The following is a 23,782-nucleotide window of genomic DNA, read 5'->3' on the forward strand; positions in this document are numbered from 1 at the left end:
TACAAATCTGAGTGCATTTGGTATATTTTATAAAGTACAATGCTATAAATCTATTCAATATTTTCCACTACGTAGCGTAAATCGTTTATCTCTATATGACTTGCTTAAGAAACCACTGAGCCTCTCTGTTAAATGACGCGAGATATATCTCCGGATGTATGTGATGAGATGGGATATTATGCAAATCAAAACCCAACAGAGCAAAAATGTGTTATCACTAAAATTAATACCTTTTACGCATAAATGTGTATTGTTTATAAATATGTAATATGTTCCATATCAAGCTCACATTATATACAGAAAGGGATAAAATAGGCTATGCACAATACAACAAGACTTACCTTTCGGATTCGACATATCGCATATATATTCCACAACACGGTAAATTCAAAATTGGTTTATAGTCTATATTATTCCACAATGGTTCGAACAGCTGACTGCTGGTTTAAAGGTGCTGGTGATGTAGTGGTGCTGGCAATATATTTCACAATATAAAGAGATAGCGTTGCAGGTAGCCTTTAACCGTGGTGAGATCCCAATATTATTATATTACCACCGCCAGCTACACTATGTACTATGCTAGACTAGTCTTTGATCGCAGGTCGTTTTCTAGCTGCATTCATTATTTTTTTCCAGTTCTGACACGCGAACGATAGACGTACACATAGAGAGGTTTTGATCAATTGCAATTCATACTTAGCACTGCCAGCGGATTGTCATGGAAGCTCGTATGTGTATACGAATTCATCCTATCGCTCGCCCTCACGACTATTTTAGGTATTCCAGACCTGTTTATATTAGGGTTTTATTTATATGTTTTCTTTAATGAAAGACATATGTACGAAATTAACGTTTCATTTTATTTTTAGCATTCGAAACTTTATTTGAAAATAATTTGGCTATTTTTTTAGAAAAATATGTTACTTAATTACACTCGCATCTTGCAGATAGGTTTGTTTTTAGAGGAATTCATTTAGTGTGCGCAGCACAATGGCCAATATAAATGAAAATAAATCATTGTTCTGAAGTTAATAATAGAACTAACTAATAGTGACATTTGATTGAAATTACTGGATGTTTTAATATCCGAGTCTCGCTCACCAATTTGTCAAATGAAATCAAATTGGAATACTTCGCGTCACGTTTGTTAATAAATCATTGGCCAAGAGAAAATGAGATTGGTGGTATACGTTGTAATTTATTTCCTTGTGAATAATTATAATAATTTGGTGTGAAATCATCATTAAGTCAGAATTTTGACCTTACCATGGTAAAAGGCATTAAAAACAACATTTGTAGCTTCAGCATCATACATGGTCATTGGACAAGAGATCTACTGTAGACCTATACTTTTTGTTTGAAGCACATCAGGCCACATAAACATGATAAATCAGGGCCAGTCAATTATGGAATATTGTAAAAGGCCACAGTTGATGTTTCAGATTCTACATTTAGAGGTCACCAAAAGTAACGGGGATTTTGTAAAAATAGCAATATAAGCCTACAAGCATTAATTGTTTTATATAGCTTGCAACATAATGGGGAAATGTATTTATCAATGACCAAGTTTACAGTGCAATAATTATTGTAAAATACAAAATACAGATGGGCAAAGAGCACGGTAAGTATTGGAATAACGAAAATAGTTATGATTTCACGATTATTGCTAATCTTAAATTTGGTCATAATTGATATTGTCATATAGAAATTATGACAATGTGAGAAGGTCAGAACTCCACAAGACCGACAGAATAATTAACAACACTAAGAGACTATAAGTACAATATGTATAACGACTAGTGAAGCGTTGTTTTCGTGTAAATTAACAATGTATTATTGCGTTACTATGGAAACCAATGAAAGACGAATCTTGAAGAAGATAATTATCAATATTGTAAAAACTGACATTATTATCGCTTGGCCAGCAGTCATATAATTTATATTTTGTATAATTTTTATTTATATATTTGTTTATAATTCGTGCATCATACACTCAATGATTAGTTAAGAGATCAAGAAGCACTTTCACAACAAGTGATCTTGAAAAGTTCACTCAATTCTTAATACATGTGTCAAAATAATAAAGAAAAATCTTAGTTGCGTATATAGCGTAAGTTTTCCATTCCCGGGATTCTCACGAAGAATGCCCTCAAGATTTATGTTCCAGTTTGTTTGTGCAATTGAAGTGCCTCTTGAATGATTCGGACCATTACCTTTAGACACACATTGAACATTATCATGCTAGTATTCAGTTAATGCCAAATTTGGACGCTAGTGCAATATCATCGACCATGGGCACAACTGGTTGCATGTATTTCAGCATCATTTCCATGCGTCAACATTTTTGACAAGACCAAAATAAAGTATCATGTATGGATTATCTTAAGTTTTGTTTCAAAATTCGCGCATGGGCTCAATCATTTGATTTGACCAGTGACGAGGTTTTTGAAAGGTTTGCGGATGTTTTTGCTTCTTTTAAGTCTTAGAGAGTGTAAAATGTTATCATAGTTCTTATGTTATTAATAGTCTCCAGAAATACATTTCAGCTCAACATGAGATGCGGTTAGTGAAGAAGATTGAACCGTTACTCAAACTCAAAGAGTAAAATTTGCTCATATCTGAGAGCTTACGGAATGTATATAGCACTTTTCTTTTTGTTAACCACATTTGTGATCTGAACGCAAAATATTGCAATGCCTAGATATCGAACTGCAGTGGAGATAGTCCAATTCTTTGACAGTTTTCCTCTGAGACATATAGCCATTTCTATCAAATCTTTTCCTTTTCTTGGAATATGTCAAGACATTGTATAAAGGGCAGTAAAGGTTAACTCAACGTGAAAATCGAATTGGACCAAACGGGAGGCAGGTGACAAAACAGCCTTGCCCTTGGCATTATGAGAGGAGCATAATTACTTACCTTTTCGGCATACAAATGAAGATTTAAAAATAGTTAGGTTAGAGCGGGTTAGAGTTCGAATGGTATAACGGTGCATCGATTGATGACGTAACTATCAATGTGCATAATAACCGATGTTCAAACCAGGATACTGGAGAGGAATCCGAAAGAGCGAGAGTAAGGACGAGGGTGACATACCGAGAGGCAGGGACACAAAGATGGTGCAGGAAGAAGGGGGAGAGGGAGATAGAGAGAGAGATGAGAGAGGAGGGGAAGAGGGTGGGGATGGGAAGGGAGGAGAGAGAGAGAGATTGTGAAAGAGAGGGGAGAGGGGGAGGGAGAGAGAGGGGAGGGAGAGAGGGAGGGCGAGAGGTGGGGGGGAGAAAAAAGAATATTCATATTATCTTTTTTCAAACAGATTATTTGATCTAACTGAAGTCGTAAAGAAATTTAATCTTTTAATTATAAGATATGGGTGGGCTACTTTTAACATGTTTAAAATGATTTAATTTCGTGTGTGTGAAATTTATATTTAAATTTTCGTGACAGAAAGTATGAATAACATTCATGCCAATATACCACATTTCTTATTGATTGTACCACATTTCTTATTAATTGGACTCACTTGATAAATTGGTATTATTTCCGGAATATTTGTCCCATATTCTCATTTTTGTAGACTTTGACATCATTAATTTTACAACATGATTTCTATCTAATGCCTGATTTTTACTTTTCATTCAAAAAGTTTGCTCACAACAAGTCCGTGCATGAATGTATATAGAATGTTCGTAATGATACCTACCACTTTAGTGTCTTTAGAATGGAACAAAATCGAATTAATTTTGATCATGGTAATTTCCATAAACGTTAGTTCCATAAACGTTTATTTTTTTATTCCGTAAATTTTGTATTTACTAATTTAATATCTACTGAAGATAAAACGAAGTCATCTTCTGCCATATACTGAAGATAGCACAATATCATATTATGCTGCTATCTACTGAAGATAACATAATGTCATATATTACCATCTACTGAAGATAGCATAATGTCATCTTGTTATTTACTGAAGATAGCATAAAATCATCTACTGCTATCTACTGGAGATAGCATAAAGTCAAAACTGCAATCTACTAAATATACATGTAGCATATCATCTATTGCCATCTACTGAAGATAGCACAATGTCATATATTGCTATCTACTGAAGATAGCATGTCATCTACTGATATCTACTGAAGATAACATGATGTGATTTTATGCTGTCATCTACTAATATCTAGTGAAAGATAGCAGTTTCATCTATTGCCATCTACTGAACATAGCATAAAGACATCTACTGAAGGTAGCATAATGTCATCTATTGCCATGCACTGAAGATAGCTCAATATCATATACTTCTATCTACTGAAGATAGCAAAAATTCGTCTCGTGCTATCTACTGAAGATAGTATAATGTCATATAACATAATATCTAGCCATCTACTGAAGATAGCATAATGTCATCTATTGCAATCTACTGAAGATAGCATAAGATTATCTACTGCTCTCTACTGAAGATAACACAATTTCATCTACTTTATCTACTGAAAATAGCATAATGGCACATATTGCTATCTAATGAAGATAGCATTAAGTCATCTACTGTTATCTACTGAAGATAGCATAAAGACATCTACTACAATCTACTGAAGATATTATAATGTCATCTACTGCTATCTACTGAAGATAAGTCATCTACTAAGTCATCTACTAATATCTACTGAAAATAGCATAAAACATCTACGCAATCTACTGAAGATAGTATAAAGCCATCTACTGCTATCTATTGAAAATAGCAGAAAGTTGTCTAGTGTTATCTACTGAAGATTACATAAAGCCGTCTAGTACAATCTACTGAAGAGAGTATAAAGTCATCTACTGCTATCTACTGAAGATAGCATAAAGACATCTACTGCAATCTATTGAAGATAGCATAAAGCCATCTACTGGTATCGACTGAAAATAGCATAAGGTCGTCTAGAGCTATCTACTGAAGATAACATAATGTCATCTGCAGTTATCTACTGAAGATAGCATAAAGACATCTACTTCAATCTACTAATGTAATGATAGCATGTCATCTACTACTGTCAACTGAATATAGCATAAAGTCATCTGCTGTCTACTGAAGATAGCACGAGTCATCTAGTACTGTCTACTGAAGATAGTGTGTCATTTACTGCTATCTACTGCAGATAGCATAAAGACATCTAGACCTACTGCAATCTAATAAAGAGAGCATAATATCGTTTACTGCTATCTAGTGAAGATAACATGTCATTTACTGTTATCTACTGGAGATAGCATAAAGACATCTACTGTAATCTACTAAGGATAACATTTCATCTACTGCTATCTACTGGAGATAGTATAAAGACATCTACTGTAATCTACTAAAGATAACATAATGTCATCTACTGCTATCTACTGAAGATAGCATAAAGACATCTACTGTAATCTACTAAAGATAACATAATGTCATCTACTGCTATCTACTGAAGATATCATAAAGACATCTACTGTAATCTACTAAAGATAGCATAATGTCATCTACTGCTATCCACTAACTAAATGTCTTAGGTTCTTAGCGACAGTTCAATCTGACATTTCTTTATTTTCTTCTATATCCTTCTGCTTTTTTCTTTTTCTCTTGAAAAATAAGTAGGCCGATAGTTGAAAATATGTAAATCATAGAGATTTACGGGAATGGCATTTCACTGATAAATATTGTCTTTTCTATCAGGTATATACTAGATAGCCTCTTGCGAAGTCTGCTTTTATATATTCATCATGAAATATCTTTCAAGAAGCATGAAGATTTAAATCTATGCAGACGATTCATTATATGACAGAAACGCCGTCGTTTGTTGATGGGGATCAAGTTGCCATTTTGTGCCAAACCCTCTCAACTTGTTCACACAAAAACACACTAGAACGCATTTTAATTTCAACAAGGACGTAGCAAGAAACACACACTTAAGGGCACGTGGATTTGATGCAGATGTAAAACTATACAGAACTTGATTAATAGTATTAATGAGGATTTTTTATTTTAATGTTAAAGCTACAGGACTACATTATAATTATGCTTTATGTTAACCTCGATCAAGCTGACCAACTTAAATTATGTTTTATTCTATTGACCTGTTCTTCATTCATCAAAATTATCAATACTATACACGTGTACTTAAATCGTCATTAAGACGGTTGAACATTTAAAATCGCCTTCTCTTAAATATGACTCCCAAATGCACGTAAACGTAAAAGTGTAACCTGAGATGGTGACAATAACGCTTCACTCATCAAATTCACCCATTTTCGTCTTTTTCCCCTTTTTTCATTATACACGGGAGTCTGCCTGCGACTGACACAATTGAATACGTCTTTATTTTCATCACGTCTTTATTTGTACAGTTCTGCAATATATAAATGCTTGGATTGACCATTGCACGTCTGGCTGGCTTTCACACATGACTGCGCGCTGCGTCCATTTTTTATAATTTGAATCATGGCATGTACGATACACACTTAAGGGGGTACTACACCCTTGTGGTCAATTTGTGACTATTTTTGCATTTTTCTCAAAAAATAATAACACACTGGTAACAAAAAGTTATGTATATTATTGGGGCAAGGAATCCAATTACTACACTGAAATTTCAGTGACTCAAGACAAGCGGTTCAGTATATATGATAGGAAATAAGGTACATCCTAGCGGTACCTTATTTATTTTCATAAATAACGAACCGCTTGTCTTGGGTCACTGAAATTCCAGTGTAGTAATTGGATTCCTGCCCTATAACTTTTGTTACGACTGTGTTATTAGTTTTTGAGAAAAATGCAAAAATAGACACACATTTATCAAGGGGTGTAGTACCCCCTTAATTTTCAAAAGTAAGAGAACAAAGATTTTTAACGAGGTAAAGAAAACAACTTTAATATTCAGCAAATTGCGGATTCCTTTTGTGAGATATTGTCACAAAAAGATAACTAAATCAGTGGTTTTTTGTGTGTTCAAGTTCTAAAACTTGAACTAAAGAGCCAACGTCACACCAGCAGTCACAACAGCTGGAGAAGTGAACTCGGATGAGTCACGGAAATCTCTGAGTGAGTTTGCTACTGCTTGTGTGAATAAGTTTAAAATTTCCAACTAAACTAAAGAGTATCTGTGTACGGTCGATGTTTTGTCATAGAATTGGGATTTAAGATTTTGTACAGTTTAATGCATCATCCAGATGATACATGTATGCTATTTAGTAAAACTGAACTAATAACATTCTACCGCTAATTCTGATTGTTGAAAAACAGTCTACCTCATTGGTCAAAAATCATCGGCGCGTCGCCCAGCGACAGAGGGTAAATTTACCTGAAGGGTGTCTAATTTTGACCGAATGTATCACATATTAAATTAACTTGTACGAGATAAAGCATATTCAATACCAGTTAACTATTCTAGACCAAGTTTGAAAACAACCTGAACTTCTCCATCAATGACCTTATGATGATATCCTTCAACGGGCAATGATGGAAGCGGTCAACATTGTGAATCTCTCAGATCAGTGTTGAGTGGCAAGTGACCATCGTTGCATTGTACACGGGCACTGGTTAACTAAAAGCAATACTTGTAACTGCAAAATGTTTGCAAATATGCAGCAACATTAACATGATAAATATAACATGATAAATATATCACTATCACACAATCGCACACATTTATGTATTTTACTACCATGCAGTAGCGTAGGCATCAAAGGAAGATATTAATGGTATTTTTATATTCCTTCGGGCCCCACCTTCGAGACGCTTTTCCATTCTTTAAAACTACATAGATCATGTAGATCCTTTGAAAGCATCCAAGAAGCGAAATGAACTTACGCATTCATCACAGAACAGTTTAACTGCATTTTGCCCTGTAATCGATGTTCATACAAGCAATGTAATGTTCGATTATAAGCTCAAGTTACATTGGGTCATCCCGTTTATGCAGACTCATATTCTCATGTAAAATGCAGCTGACAGGTCGAAAAAGGCGGATTTCCCCAAATTCAAGCTTTTTCAATTATGTGATCAGAGAATAAAATCTACAAGTAATATGACTTCAAACGAGTATAAAGATGCCCCAAATTGGTTCAGTAGTGTTTGATTTTGAGAAATGTCTTAACATTTTCGAAGAAACTTTTTGGAATTTGAATTCTGAATGAAATCAACACTGGGGCACTAAATATGCAAACATGTCATCGCACGCATGTATGGTAGATTTATTTATAAACATACCATCTGACGAAGCAAGGGATTTCAACCAACTATATTGATTACCATTTTAAAAGGCCGTGGGCATTTGTGGGCAGCTATTAGTCAAACGAAATCTAGATATTGTTGTCATTGAAAATGACCACACAAATCCATTGGGAAATGACGCCGCGCCTCTCTGAACAACGAATGAATGATCTGAGAAGGTCCAATTCTGAAACATATCCTTACTCTCGTACATCTGTGTAATCGTTCTCATTTTGGCGCATGTTTTTAATACATCATAATTAATAATTCACTGATTAATTCTGACTTTAGACTTTGTCCTTCGTAAATAAATGATTTGATTTGCAAGAAATGGAAATCATATTTGCAAAATTATGTTAACTTGAGTAGATAGCAGCAGACGATTTTATGTTCACCAATTATGAAGTCCTATTGCAAAACATACGACAGGTGATGCGCCAAGAATGAGCCATTTTATAAGAATATTATAATGCATGTAATTTTAATTTTCAAAGCATCAATGAAATTAGTACTATTATGTATAAAAGTCAGTGATATGTTGTGAGAATCGCTTATTATTTTATATTTATTCGGGAATTTATAATAGCGCTTGGGAATTTTTTGAGTAAAAAGACAAAAAGAAGTCCCGAAGGGCCAACTTCAACTTTTTGATGTCGCCTTAAATCCATTCAGTTTATACCAATTTTAATGCACTAGAGGACGAAACGGTCAGCATCACCTCAAACACACACAATTCTACGCTTTCGTCCGTTTTAATGGACAAGTGTTACTAACAGAATGAGGTAATCGGGACACCATGACGCTCAATCAAGTGTTAAGAGGTAAATTGCATGGATAGCTAAGCCTTGATCCCTATTATTTGTTATATACCAGTAAACTTGACACGGCTAGTAGATATTATATTACCCTTTCTCGATGATTTTAGTGATTGACATGGAGTCTTGAGAAGATAAGGACTTGGTTCTTGGATGATGAGTCTTGCCAATTAACGCTTGTTTGGGTTGATGAGCAATTGAATATAACTATCCATCAACTCAGAAATTATTATTTTATTGATGCGCATGGATCAGGAATTATTAACACATTATACGTAGGAACACCTGAACCCAAAGAGCTGATGTAATTGGCAGGCAGACGGTATGGTAGTTGGTCTAAAAATCAACTGCGGCTGAAAATAAAATTAAAATTAAAATTGCTATCTACTGAAGATAACATAAAACCATCTGCTGCTATCTACTGAAGATAGCATAAAGTCATCTGATGCTATCTACTGAAGATAGTATAGCTACTGAAGATACCATTAAGTCATTTGCTGCTGTCTACTGAATATAGCATTATAACATTTGTTGCTATCTACTGAAGATAGCATCAAGTGGTCTGCTGCTATCTACTGAAGATAACATAAAGCCATATGCTGTTATCTAATGAAGATGCCATTAAGTCATTCGTTGCTGTCTACTGAATATAGCATTATAACATATGCTGCTATCTACTGAGTATAACATCAAGTGGTCTGCTGCTATCTACAGAAGATAGCATAAAGGCATATGCTGCGATCTACTAGAGATATAGCATAAAGTTGTCTGCTGCTATCTACTGAAGATAGCATACAGTCATGTGTTGCTATCTACTGAAGATAACATAAAATCATCTGCTGCTATTTACTGAAGATAGCATAAAGTCATCTGATGCTATCTACTGACGATAGTATAATATCAGCTGCTGCTATCTACTGAAGATATCATTAAGTCATTTGCTGCTGTCTACTAAATATAGCACTATAACATCTACTGCTATCTACTGAAGATAGCATCAAAAGATCTGCTGCTACATCTACTGAAGATAACATAAAGCCATATGCTGCTATTTAATGAAGATGCCATTAAGTCATTCGTTGCTGTCTACTGAATATAGCATTATAACATCTGCTGCTATCTACTGAGGACTATTTAACATCAGGTGGTCTGCTGCTATCTACTGAAGATAGCATAAAGTCATATGCTGCTATCTACTGGAGATAGCATAAAGTTGTCTGCTGCTATCTACTGAAGATAGCATACAGTCATCTGTTGCTATCTACTGAAGATAACATAAAATCATCTGCTGCTATCTACTGAAGATAGCATAAAGTCATCTGATGCTATCTACTGAAGATAGTATAATATCAGCTGCTGCTATCTACTGAAGATACCATTAAGTCATTTGCTGCTGTCTATATAGCACTATAACATCTACTGCTATCTACTGAAGATAGCATCAAAATGTCTGCTGCTATATCTACTGACGATAGCATAAAGTGGTTTGCTGCTATCTACTGGAGAGGACATAAAGTCATCTACTGCTATCTACTGAAGATAGCATAAAGTCTACGGGCGAGCATAAAGTGGTCTCCTGCTATCTACTGGAGATAGCATAAAGTCATCTGCTGCTATATCTAATGACGATAGCATAAAGTCATTTGCTGCTATCTACTGAAGATAGCATAAAGTCATATGCTGCTATTTACTGGAGATAGCATAAAGTTGTCTGCTGCTATCTACTGAAGATAGCATACAGTCATCTGTTGCTATCTACTGAAGATAACATAAAATCATCTGCTGCTATCAACTGAAGATAGCATAAAGTCATCTGATGCTATATACTGAAGATAGTATAATATCAGCTGCTGCTATCTACTGAAGATACCATTAAGTCATTTGCTGCTGTCTACTGAATATAGCACTATAACATCTACTGCTATCTACTGAAGATAGCATCAAAAGGTCTGCTGCTATATCTACTGACGATAGCATAAAGTCATTTGCTGCTATCTAATGAGGATGCCATTAAGTCATTCGTTGCTGTCTACTGAATATAGCATTATAACATCTGCTGCATTCTACTGAGGACTATTTAACATCAAGTGGTCTGCTGCTATCTACTGAAGATAGCATAAAGTCATATGCTGCTATCTACTGGAGATAGCATAAAGTTGTCTGCTGCTATCTACTGAAGATAGCATACAGTCATCTGCTGCTATCTACTGAAGATAACATAAAGTCATCTGATGCTATCTACTGAAGATAGTATATCAGCTGCTGCTATCTACTGAAGATACCATTAAGTCATTTGCTGCTGTCTACTGAATATAGCACTATAACATCTACTGCTATCTACTGAAGATAGCATCAAGTGGTCTGCTGCTATCTACTGAAGATAACAAAGTCATTTGCTGCTATCTACTAGAGATAGCATGAAGTCATCTGCTGCTATCTACTGGAGATAGCATAAAGTCATCTGATACTATCTACTGAAGATAGTATAATATCATTTACTGCTATCTACTGAAGATACCATTAAGTCATTTGCTGCTGTCTACTGAATATAGCACTATAACATCTACTGCTATCTACTGAAGATAGCATCAAGTGGTCTGCTGCTATCTACTGAAGATAACATAAAATCATCTGCTGCTATCTACTGAAGATAGCATAAAGTCATCTGATGCTATCTACTGAAGATAGTATATCAGCTGCTGCTATCTACTGAAGATACCATTAAGTCATTTGCTGCTGGCTACTGAATATAGCACTATAACATCTACTGCTATCTACTGAAGATAGCATCAAAAGGTCTGCTGCTATATCTACTGACGATAGCATAAAGTCATTTGCTGCTATCTACTAGAGATAGCATGAAGTCATCTGCTGCTATTTACTGGAGATCGCATAAAGTCATCTGATGCTATCTACTGAAGATAGTATAATATCAGCTGCTGCTATCTACTGAAGATACCATTAAGTCATTTGCTGCTGTCTACTGAATATAGCACTTTAACATCTACTGCTATCTACTGAAGATAGCATCAAAAGGTCTGCTGCTATATCTACTGAAGATAACATAAAGTCATTTGCTGCTATCTACTGAAGATACCATTAAGTCATTTGCTGCTGTCTACTGAATATAGCACTATAACATCTACTGCTATCTACTGAAGATAGCATCAAGTGGTCTGCTGCTATCTACTGAAGATAACATAAAGTCATTTGCTGCTATCTACTAGAGATAGCATGAAGTCATCTGCTGCTATCTACTGGAGATAGCATAAAGTCATCTGATGCTATCTACTGAAGATAGTATAATATCAGCTGCTGCTATCTACTGAAGATACCATTAAGTCATTTGCTGCTGTCTACTGAATATAGCACTATAACATCTACTGCTATCTACTGAAGATAGCATCAAAAGGTCTGCTGCTATATCTACTGACGATAGCATAAAGTCATTTGCTGCTATCTACTAGAGATAGCATGAAGTCATCTGCTGCTATCTACTGGAGATAGCATAAAGTCATCTGATGTTATCTACTGAAGATAGTATAATATCAGCTGCTGCTATCTACTGAAGATACCATTTACAATGTATTTTAAGGCCGGAGGCCTTTATATACTGAATAAATTTCCCTCATTTGAGGGAATTGAATTGAATTGAATTGAATTGAATTAAGTCATTTGCTGCTGTCTACTGAATATAGCACTATAACATCTACTGCTATCTACTGAAGATAGCATCAAAAGGTCTGCTGCTATATCTACTGACGATAGCATAAAGTGGTTTGCTGCTATCTACTGGAGATGGCATAAAGTCATCTGCTGCTATCTACTGAAGATAGCATAAAGTCTACGGGAGAGCATAAAGTGGTCTGCTGCTATCTACTGGAGATAGCATAAAGTCATCTGGTGCTACCTACTGGCGATAGCATGAAGTCATCTGCTGCTATCTACTGGAGATAGCATAAAATCATCTGCTGCTATATCTACTGACGATAGCATACAGTCATCTGTTGCTATCTACTGAATATAACATAAAATCATCTGCTGCTATCTACTGAAGATAGCATAAAGTCATCCGATGCTACGATAGCATAAAGTGGTTTGCTGCTATCTACTGGAGATGGCATAAAGTCATCTACTGCTATCTACTGAAGATAGCATAAAGTCTACGGGAGAGCATAAAGTGGTCTCCTGCTATCTACTGGAGATAGCATAAAATAATCTGCTGCTATATCTAATGACGATAGCATAAAGTAATTTGCTGCTATCTACTGAAGATAGCATAAAGTCATATGCTGCTATCTACTGGAGATAGCATAAAGTTGTCTGCTGCTATCTACTGAAGATAGCATACAGTCATCTGTTGCTATCTACTGAAGATAACATAAAATTATCTGCTGCTATCTACTGAAGAATACCATTAAGTCATTTGCTGCTGTCTACTGAATATAGCACTATAACATCTACTGCTATCTACTGAAGATAGCATCAAAATGTCTGCTGCTATATCTACTGACGATAGCATAAAGTCATTTGCTGCTATCTACTGGAGATAGCATGAAGTCATCTGCTGCTATCTACTGGAGATAGCATACAGTCATCTAATGCTATCTACTGGAGATAGCATAAAATCATCTGCTGTTATTTACTGGAGATAGCATCAAGTGGTCTGCTGCAATATACGGGAGATAGCATAAAGTCGTATACAGCTATCTTATGCAGATAGCATGAAGTCGTATATGCTGCTATCTACAGTCATCTGTTATTTACTGGAGATAGCATCAAGTGGTCTGCTGCTATCTACTGAAGATAGCATCAAAATGTCTTCTGCTATATCTACTGACGATAGCATAAAGTGGTCTGCTGCTATCTACTGGAGATAGCATAAAGTCATCTGGTGCTACCTACTGGCGATAGCATGAAGTCATCTGCTGCTATCTACTGGAGATAGCATAAAATCATCTGCTGCTATATCTACTGACGATAGCATACAGTCATCTGTTGCTATCTACTGAATATAACATAAAATCATCTGCTGCTATCTACTGAAGATAGCATAAAGTCATCCGATGCTACGATAGCATAAAGTGGTTTGCTGCTATCTACTGGAGATGGCATAAAGTCATCTACTGCTATCTACTGAAGATAGCATAAAGTCTACGGGAGAGCATAAAGTGGTCTCCTGCTATCTACTGGAGATAGCATAAAATAATCTGCTGCTATATCTAATGACGATAGCATAAAGTAATTTGCTGCTATCTACTGAAGATAGCATAAAGTCATATGCTGCTATCTACTGGAGATAGCATAAAGTTGTCTGCTGCTATCTACTGAAGATAGCATACAGTCATCTGTTGCTATCTACTGAAGATAACATAAAATTATCTGCTGCTATCTACTGAAGAATACCATTAAGTCATTTGCTGCTGTCTACTGAATATAGCACTATAACATCTACTGCTATCTACTGAAGATAGCATCAAAATGTCTGCTGCTATATCTACTGACGATAGCATAAAGTCATTTGCTGCTATCTACTGGAGATAGCATGAAGTCATCTGCTGCTATCTACTGGAGATAGCATACAGTCATCTAATGCTATCTACTGGAGATAGCATAAAATCATCTGCTGTTATTTACTGGAGATAGCATCAAGTGGTCTGCTGCAATATACGGGAGATAGCATAAAGTCGTATACAGCTATCTTATGCAGATAGCATGAAGTCGTATATGCTGCTATCTACAGTCATCTGTTATTTACTGGAGATAGCATCAAGTGGTCTGCTGCTATCTACTGAAGATAGCATCAAAATGTCTTCTGCTATATCTACTGACGATAGCATAAAGGCGTCTGCTGCTCTCTACTGAAGATAGCATAAAGTCATCTGGTGCTACCTACTGGCGATAGCATAAAGTCATCTAATGCTATCTACTGGAGATAGCATAAAATCATCTGCTGTTATTTACTGGAGATAGCATCAAGTGGTCTGCTGCAATATACGGGAGATAGCATAAAGTCGTATACAGCTATCTAATGCAGATAGCATGAAGTCATATATGCTGCTACCTACTGACGACAGTATAAACTTAAATCGTCTGCTGCTATCTGCTGGAGATAGCATGGTGTTATCTGCTGCTTTATACTGAAGGTAGAATAAAGTAATCTGCCGTTTGAAATTGGTGATATCTGCTGCATATTATCATCTACTGTTAGCTGCTGAAAATAGCATGGCATCGACATTATGCTATCTACTGAAGATAGCACATTGTCATCCGCTGCTATCTACTAAAGATGGCATGGCCATGTACTGCTGTCTTCTGAAGATAGCATAAAGTTGTCTCGTATTATCTACTGGATATAGCACGGCGTCATCTGCTACTACCGAATTTAATATGAGAGCATAAAATCATCTACTATCTACTGAAGATATCATAATTTCATCTGCTAGCTCTCTACTGAGGATAGCATGCCATGGTGTCATCTGCTGCTATCTACTGAAGAGATCATGCTGATATCAATAATGAAGATAGCATAATATCATCCCCTGTTATCTACTGAAGATAGCGTGGCGTCTTCTGCTGCTATTTACTGAGAAAACAGCATATAACCATCCATCAGCTCAGGAATTATTATTTTGTTGATGCACATGGATCAGGAATTATTAACACATTATACGTAGGAACACCTGAACCCAAAGAGCTGATGTTATCATATCATTGCGTCATCAGCTGTTATCTGAAGATAGCATAATATCACCTACTATCTACTAAATATTGCATGAAGTCATGAGTCATCTGTTGCTATCTACTGAAGATAACATAAAATCATCTGCTGCTATCTACTGAAGATAGCATAAAGTCATCTGATGCTATCTACTGAGGGTAGCATAAAATAATTTGTTGCTATCTACTGAAGACAGCATAAAGTCATGTTATCTTCAGTAGATAACAGCACATGACTGCTATCTTCAGTATTTAGCATATCGTTATATGTTGCTATTTACTGAGGGTAGCATACAATCATTTGTTTGCTTTCTACTGAAGACAGCATAAAGTCATCTGCTGGTACCTACTACCTACTGGTGATAGCATATCGTTATATGTTGCTATTTACTGAGGGTAGCATACAATCATTTGTTTGCTTTCTACTGAAGACAGTATAAAGTCATCTGCTGCTATTTACTGCAGATACCATAGTCATCTGCTATTAAAGATAGCATAATTTTATGTTGTTGCTATCTACTGAAGATAGCATAATTTTATCTTCTGCTATCTAGGCCTACTGAAGATAGCATAAAGACATACTAACTACTGACGATAGCATGTAGTCATCAGCTGTGTTTACTAAAGATAGCGTAACATCATTTTTTGCTATATACTGAAGATAGCAGTCATGTGCTGTCATCTACTGAAGATAGCATGGCATCATCAGCTATCATCTACTGAAGACAGCATAAAATCATCTGCTGCTAACTACTAACTATCGTACATTTCACTTGCTGCTATGAGTGCTATCCCCGTGTGCACTGTAGATAGAATATGTCTAGTAAAAGCAAGAAAACACTGAATGCTTGATTGTGGTTCTAAAGTTAGTAAAGAACCGCGAAAAAAACTACAAGGTTAAATATTTCAAAATTGGTACCGCATCAAGTTGCGACTAATTGGGCCAAGTATATTAACATCCATAAAACGCCTTCGGTTCACCTTAAATCACACTCATTTCAGATGCTAATGACCTGCATGTCATTGCTATCTCATGTTCCCTGTCCTCTTATTGTCATTGCAACCGAGATGATGTTTGCTTGGATGACACACATGGTAACGCAACGACTTTTTGCCAGCGGTGCCCCAGGGGGACGCACGGCAATGACAATGGGCTGTCCACAGATCGTTTTTCAATCCGCATTAATTTGGTTTGTTGAAAGCAACATGTACAGTGATAGGAGACATGCAGAGCCCATCGTGTGGACACCCTCTGAATGTCCCCTCCCGTATGCTGTGGACACTAGAATTGTGTGCCAAACTCTTACTTTTCAAGACAGTAATTGAATAGTAGTATGTCGTGAAATAACAAAACCGTCGGAGCCCATAGACCAGACACACCATGGTTGGCATTAAGGTTATTAATTATTTTAAACTGTTGTGATTTGGTAGTTCACGGCATCTTACGAATGGTAGTGAGCTTTGGCAAAAACTGCATTGCTCAATTCATAGTGAGTGTGTAGAAGAATTAAAATATCACAAATATACTTTTATAGGTGCTGCGGTTCTTGAGTTACGTTGTAAAGAGGGCTGAAACAACAACACTTTTGTAAAACGTACATAACTCATTAACAACAATAAATTAAGCAAGTTTGCAAAGTATACAATTTGTAGAATGAACTTTTGCAAAACATCAAGGTGTTATTTTTCAATAATATATTGATCTAGATAATGAAAATCGATTTTAGGTTGCTTCGACCAACAATACCTCGTCTACCCTTAAACCAGTCTGGTTGGCAATAAATTAGGCACACCATTGTCATAATACCAAACTCTACTGATATTTAGACTGATCTACATTCAACACTGATATGTAAGCTATGTACCGTCGATAACCCTCCTCATACGAAAAGCTTGAAAATATACACACACAAATTCTCAATTTTTGTAACATTTACATTGTCTTCAAATAAGAACAAACATGTCTGGATTAATTTGTGCGGCTTTTAAGATGACCGATATTTGGTATAAATCTTGGCATACTATCTGATGATCTAGGGATGTCTATGCTCCCCTTGGAATGCCACGTCATAGCAGGCGTGAATAACAATTTTATCAGATTTAGCGGTAAATAGTGGCTCTTCATGTCATTTTGACATTTGGCAATGTAAAATGATATTGTGATGACAATTCAACATTCATTAAAACACAATTCACTTGGGAAACCCCAAGAATAAGTGGCTTTTACACATCGTCTGTGAGGTTTGTTTTAATTTTATTACTTCTCTTATAATCACTGTACATTATCATGTAAATTCAGTTCATTTGTTTTCACAAATTAGTCATCTTTATCACATTACTTTTGTTGTTAAGATCGTTCAAAAAAAATCCACCAAAATTAATAAACAAAAATTAGAATACTTTTTAATAATAACAATACATCATGTGCAATTTTTGAATGAGGGTGTGCGCTTCATGTAAGAGTGCTTTAAAAAATAAGAAAACTTACGTGGGTTAAAACAAAACAAAACACAACAATTGTCTATGATATAATGTATAATTGGCATATTTAAACCTATTTAAGAGTTGAGCAAGGAAAAACACATTATTATGCTTACAAAATAATCCTACTGACACTTAAGTTAAGTTCCATAGACATATCTATGATAATTAATAATATTCTCATCTAAAATTGCAAGAATCTAAGATTAATATCAATTCCAAATTAATGAGGTGCTAGAAGGAGTCAATTCCTCTATGAACCCCAATTGTCGTAACATCCTTTATTCCTCTTTCAGGATAGCCTTCATCCAAGATTCCCTAAATTTTCCTCCTCTTGAATGACTGAACTTGGATTGAGTCTATGAGCTCAGCCGTAGACTCAATCCAAGATCACTTGTTCAGCATCTATGCAATCATTGTTTCATTCATCGTGAGGGAGGAAAACAAGAGCTTTGGACAAAGGCTACTTTCAGGATGAATCAAAGTATGAAAATGTCTCTACAGATCAAAAGGAACATGACATGCAAACTGTATCCCTTGTACAAAGACCATAATGCTTACACAATTCATACATTGAGCAGAACAGGCTGATTTGTTTGGCCTTGAGTATATAAACAATGTCTCTTGTAATAAAATACAATAATTTTATCATCATACAAATATATATTTGGTCCTTATTTGGGCTAAAATTCACATAAAACAATATTCATTTTCAAATACATGTTTTTTACTCTCAATAAAATATTATTGGAAAAATAAGATTGAAAAATATCACAATCTTTGCTTATGCTTAAAGAGTAGTCAAATATTAATTATTCTTAATTGCTATCACAATAGTCATTATTATATATTAAAGTTTAACACATTTTTAACACTACTTTTACACATCTTGTTTGTGTTTTCCTGGTCAAATATATTACCAATGTTATTTATCAGGTAGATTTACTTTTGTTCCTGAACTTTTGTTGCAATTGGTGCAAAAATGAAACCAAATGTTACATATACTATAGCATAATAATAATACATGGCAACTCCAAAAGAAATACAACATATTTACATAATATAAGTCATCAATCTTTGCAGTGCTTTGTTCCCATGGTTTTTGGCAACACAACTGCTATATCAAGTTCATTGTGAACAAAACGTTGTGTCCAATATAGTACAAATGAAAGTGTGCTATACATTTACACATGTTCCATTTTTTCCCTTCACAATATCACTTGCCTGTTGAGCACATACAATTTTGCGCTAAATTAATTAACACAACAAACAAACCAATAAATATAAATATAGGAATATTTTTGAGGGGGGGGAGGGGGCAATGTGAAATTGGAAGGGGAGGAAATCTGAAAATTTGCCCAAAATAGTGGGATTTTCTGTGATTCTTTGTCCTGACAGGGGGGAACTGGGGTGAGGGTGGGAGGCAAGCCCATACTTGGGGGTGGTGAGTGAAATGATACAAAAATGACAGTTCTTGGGGGAGGTACAAAATACATGAAATAGGAATAGAACTTTCAATCTAAAGGGAAATGAGAAACATACTACAATCTTTAGCATTCTGGTATATTACCAAGACACAGAGATGATAGATTTTTCTTTATGGTACATACAATATACTAAGCACACAGATGGAGTTGTCCAAATTATACAAGCACACATCAAACAATAATTACTGTTCTCATAATTTGCAATAATAATACTTTTAATATATGAGTGCTATATACAATATATATACGATAAGGCACTTGTGTATAACATCATTAGGCACCGCAAAGTCAATTCTGAGTTTCCCGTCACATATTTTTAGAAAACAAACCACAGATCCTTGATATCTGTGAACAAACGAGGCAACATTTTCTTTATTCATTATTGTCTTACAGTTTGCAGTATGTGAAGCAAATTCAGATTGCTTTCCCCGTCCAAAGCAAGTGCACACATTTAATATCAGATTTTGTTGTTCAAGTCCAGAATTTTACTCACATTTTAGACGTTTCATCTTCCGTGCGGAAGATTTCATCAGTAATGCGCTGATACAGCCGCTGCACCACCTCTGATCTTCCTACTCTCATCCCCAGGGTGTGTTGTTGTTTTCAGTAGCTGATTGTATAGAGTAGGAGGATCGGCCATAATTGATGAAATCTTCCGCACAGAATATGAAATGTCTAAAATGTGAGTAAAATTCTGGACTTGTATAACAAAACCTGATATTGAATTTAACTATATCAGTCCTGATGAACTTATTCAAAAAGTGCGCACATTGTTTCAATGCAAAAACACAATTAAATAATGAATTAAAACCTGGGCATTTATTTCAAATGTTGGTAGGCAATGGGAAACTCAGAATTGACATCGTGGGGCATTTGCAGTTGTGATGATTAAGACCCTGTTTCATGTAAGACACTGTCACATCACATTAATTCTACCATCATTAAATTTGCATATCTATGTGGCACTTACATACATATAGGCACTCTCCCACATGGTCACAAAATGAATCCCAGAGCTAAGATAATTTACATTAATTACATCATATCAATTATCAAGACACCTGAAATAAACCCTTACAAATTTGTGGAGAAGGGTACAGAAATTGAACTTAGAGATCATAATAGACCCTATCCAATACTACACCAGTCTTCCTCATAAAATTCTGCCCTCCAAGAGGCCTCCACGGGGGAATTCACATCATAATACAATAAAACAGGTGATAGGTATGAACGGTTGTGGAATAGAACTACAGACTTTTTCCTCGTGTCACTTAGAACCAACATGTCTGCCATTTCAATTGTTAAACCGTTCCGACTGAGTTTATTCGATAAGGTCTATACAGATTCATTAAACAACAGGTCAATAACTCTTTTCCATAACAACTTCTCTTGTCACCTTAGTCCTCCCTTCTCTAAAATCAAACACCTGAATTAAGAGTGACAATTACTGTGAAATGCCCTGAGTGAGCAACTTGATGTCACCTCAAGATTTAAACATGTGACTTGGAGTGTGATCATGTGTCAAAGTCCACACTGCTATATAGCAGGCCACCGGCTACTACTCCAAGTGAAGTACTATTAATTTAGTGTGATAGACTTAATAGGATGACATCTAAACAACAATGACAACATAAAAGGTATATGGACTGTTTGTGTGTCAAATATATCTATATCAATTATAACATTAGACATATTATGTGATGATTTCCTCATCTGGGCTGTTGGGCTGTTCCAGCTGAAATTTATACACCGTATGGAAGACATTTGCTTAATCTCCCACATGGGGGTGTAGATTTCAAATGGAACCACCTATTCAGGTAACCCCATTTGAAATTCACACTCCTCTGTAGAAGATTAAGGTCACATCTTCCATAGGGGGGTGTATGGATTTCAACTGGAATAGCCCAGTATATAATAGTATAAAATAGTCCATTGTTTTTTTCATGCATTTTTTGATGTTAGACAAACACAGTTTTTATTTCACTTCTTTGCTGCGATTTCAGTTCTCTGGTACAATTTTCCAATCCAATAATTAGCTTTCTATGAGATTAGTTCCTACTTCTTAATGCTTTGTCGCAGCGGTACACTTTGGACAGATTCTGCAGCAAAATTGCCATCTCATTTGTCGCAATGGCAAAATGCATCACTGCATTTTTGCACTTTTCACGGTTACTTTAGAACTGCATTTTTGGTCTAAGGCTTTAATATGTAAATGTTTGTAATCACAAATATAAGAAACAGCAAAACTGCTCTGAACCCCTGAAATCGTGAAAAATGAATACCGTAAAAATATCACGCTTTAGCCTTCACACAATTGACCTCTCGTTTATATTCAACCCTGGATGACACACCAGTTGCACTACAGCCTTTGTATCAGGAAATAGGATTAGAAATGGATAAGAAATTTCAAATTCCTTTTATCTCGTCCCAAATGCTAAGAGCAAAATTGTTACTTGATTGTTGAGAGAGGTCTCCTTTCTTCCCTCTATTTCTTCCTATTCTTCATTCTTATGATAGACCAGCATACTTGTTATAGGTTTTCTTAGCCTGGCTTATGCATTTTGAATGGATCTGGTTTTGGATTTCCCATGGGCCCAAGCATGTGTTTCCTTACAGAATGACTGGATGAACAAACAAATAAACAAACAGCCTATGTATGTGTAACACTAAAATGATAGTAGTTTCCCTACAAAATAAATGTATACGAGTGGATATTCAATCCAAAAATAAATGTAATCTAAACATATTTTATAACTAACCACACTGATATGCACATTCTGAATTTCTTTTCATCCAAAGGGCTCAAGTCATAATTGCATCCCGTATAGGCCAACTTGTGTTTCTCTTAATTTGAAAATTAAATTTTATTACTACATCAAGTCTTGACATTTTTGGAAAAACATATACATGTGCATCTCATGAATTACAATAACTATGTGGTTATCTACAATACAGATTCCATATAAATTTAGTGAGTTTTAAAATAAAAAAGCAGCATTATATCAATCACTTGATTCACATCTTGCTATTTGATATACAACTAACATTTGTTCACATGTTCATATTTTGAAGTCTAATTTTGATAAATTCTCACCCTTCACATATAACTAAAGAAACTTAATTGAAATAGATAATACATGATTCACTTCTGGTAACAAGCAACTCATTTTCCTACATCATGCTACACCATAGATCTTCATGCTACATGATTAACTGCCGTCATATGTCACATTGTGTTTACATACATACTGGCAGCGATCCATCTGGTAAGCTTAATTAAATAAAAAACATTCACATGAATTCATCTTAGAGGCAAAACATTTACATGACCTAAATCTTGTCTCTCGACTTAATCAATTCCCTTTTTTGCCAAGTTATTATTTGTAGCTGTACAATGGGTGGAGATAATTAGAGGCATAGATCCCCAAGGTCTCCTATTACACTATCATCATTGCCACTTTATTGTGTGTTACAAACTCATATGCATAGAAAATAATTGAGTCACTGTAAAAGAGCATATCTTATCTTTACTTCTTTGACATTTTACTTCTCTTATGACAAAGCTATAGTCAACTATTTTCAATGACCCTCACATTGTAAAAGGATGTAATTTATACAGACAGTAAGGGGAAGATACTTTCTTTTAGCAGATTATGTGGCATACAGTTAACTAGTAACATCATTTTAATATTTTTATATGCCACCACTTTTTTCCACTTCAGGCAAATAAAACAGTCAATTTCAACTAGGCCTATATGGCAAATGGAAGTAAACTATAAGTGATGTAAACAAAATATACAGCATTTTACCTTATTACGACCATAGAGCTGTATATAAAATATACAAAGCTCTATTATTACAACCCAACTGTGACTCTTACTATCTGTGAGGGACATGAAAAAGTTAACCAGAACCATGTAGTATAGTGAATTGGGCTATTCTGCTTGAAATCCACACTCCCCTGTGGACAATTAAGTGAAGCCTTTCACAGAGGAAGTATGGATTTCAAATAGAATAGATGAGTTGATAACTTTCACTTGAAATACTCCAGTTGTGAA

The 23,782-nt window shown here is 35.3% G+C and overlaps 1 protein-coding gene across 1 annotated transcript in view; it reads right to left on the minus strand.

The window, feature by feature from the left end:
- Positions 1–677, minus strand: part of LOC140161180 (proteolipid protein DM gamma-like) — a 170,156-nt gene extending 169,479 nt beyond the window's left edge. The window contains exon 1 of the mRNA XM_072184629.1: positions 342–677. Coding sequence (XP_072040730.1) covers positions 342–357 — 16 coding nt within the window. The 5' untranslated portion in view covers positions 358–677. The remainder of the gene's footprint in view (positions 1–341) is intronic.
- Positions 678–23,782: the final 23,105 nt, after the last annotated feature.

The sequence above is a fragment of the Amphiura filiformis genome, chromosome 9 (assembly GCF_039555335.1).
Source record: "Amphiura filiformis chromosome 9, Afil_fr2py, whole genome shotgun sequence".
In the NCBI taxonomy this organism is placed as follows: Eukaryota; Metazoa; Echinodermata; class Ophiuroidea; order Amphilepidida; family Amphiuridae; genus Amphiura; species Amphiura filiformis.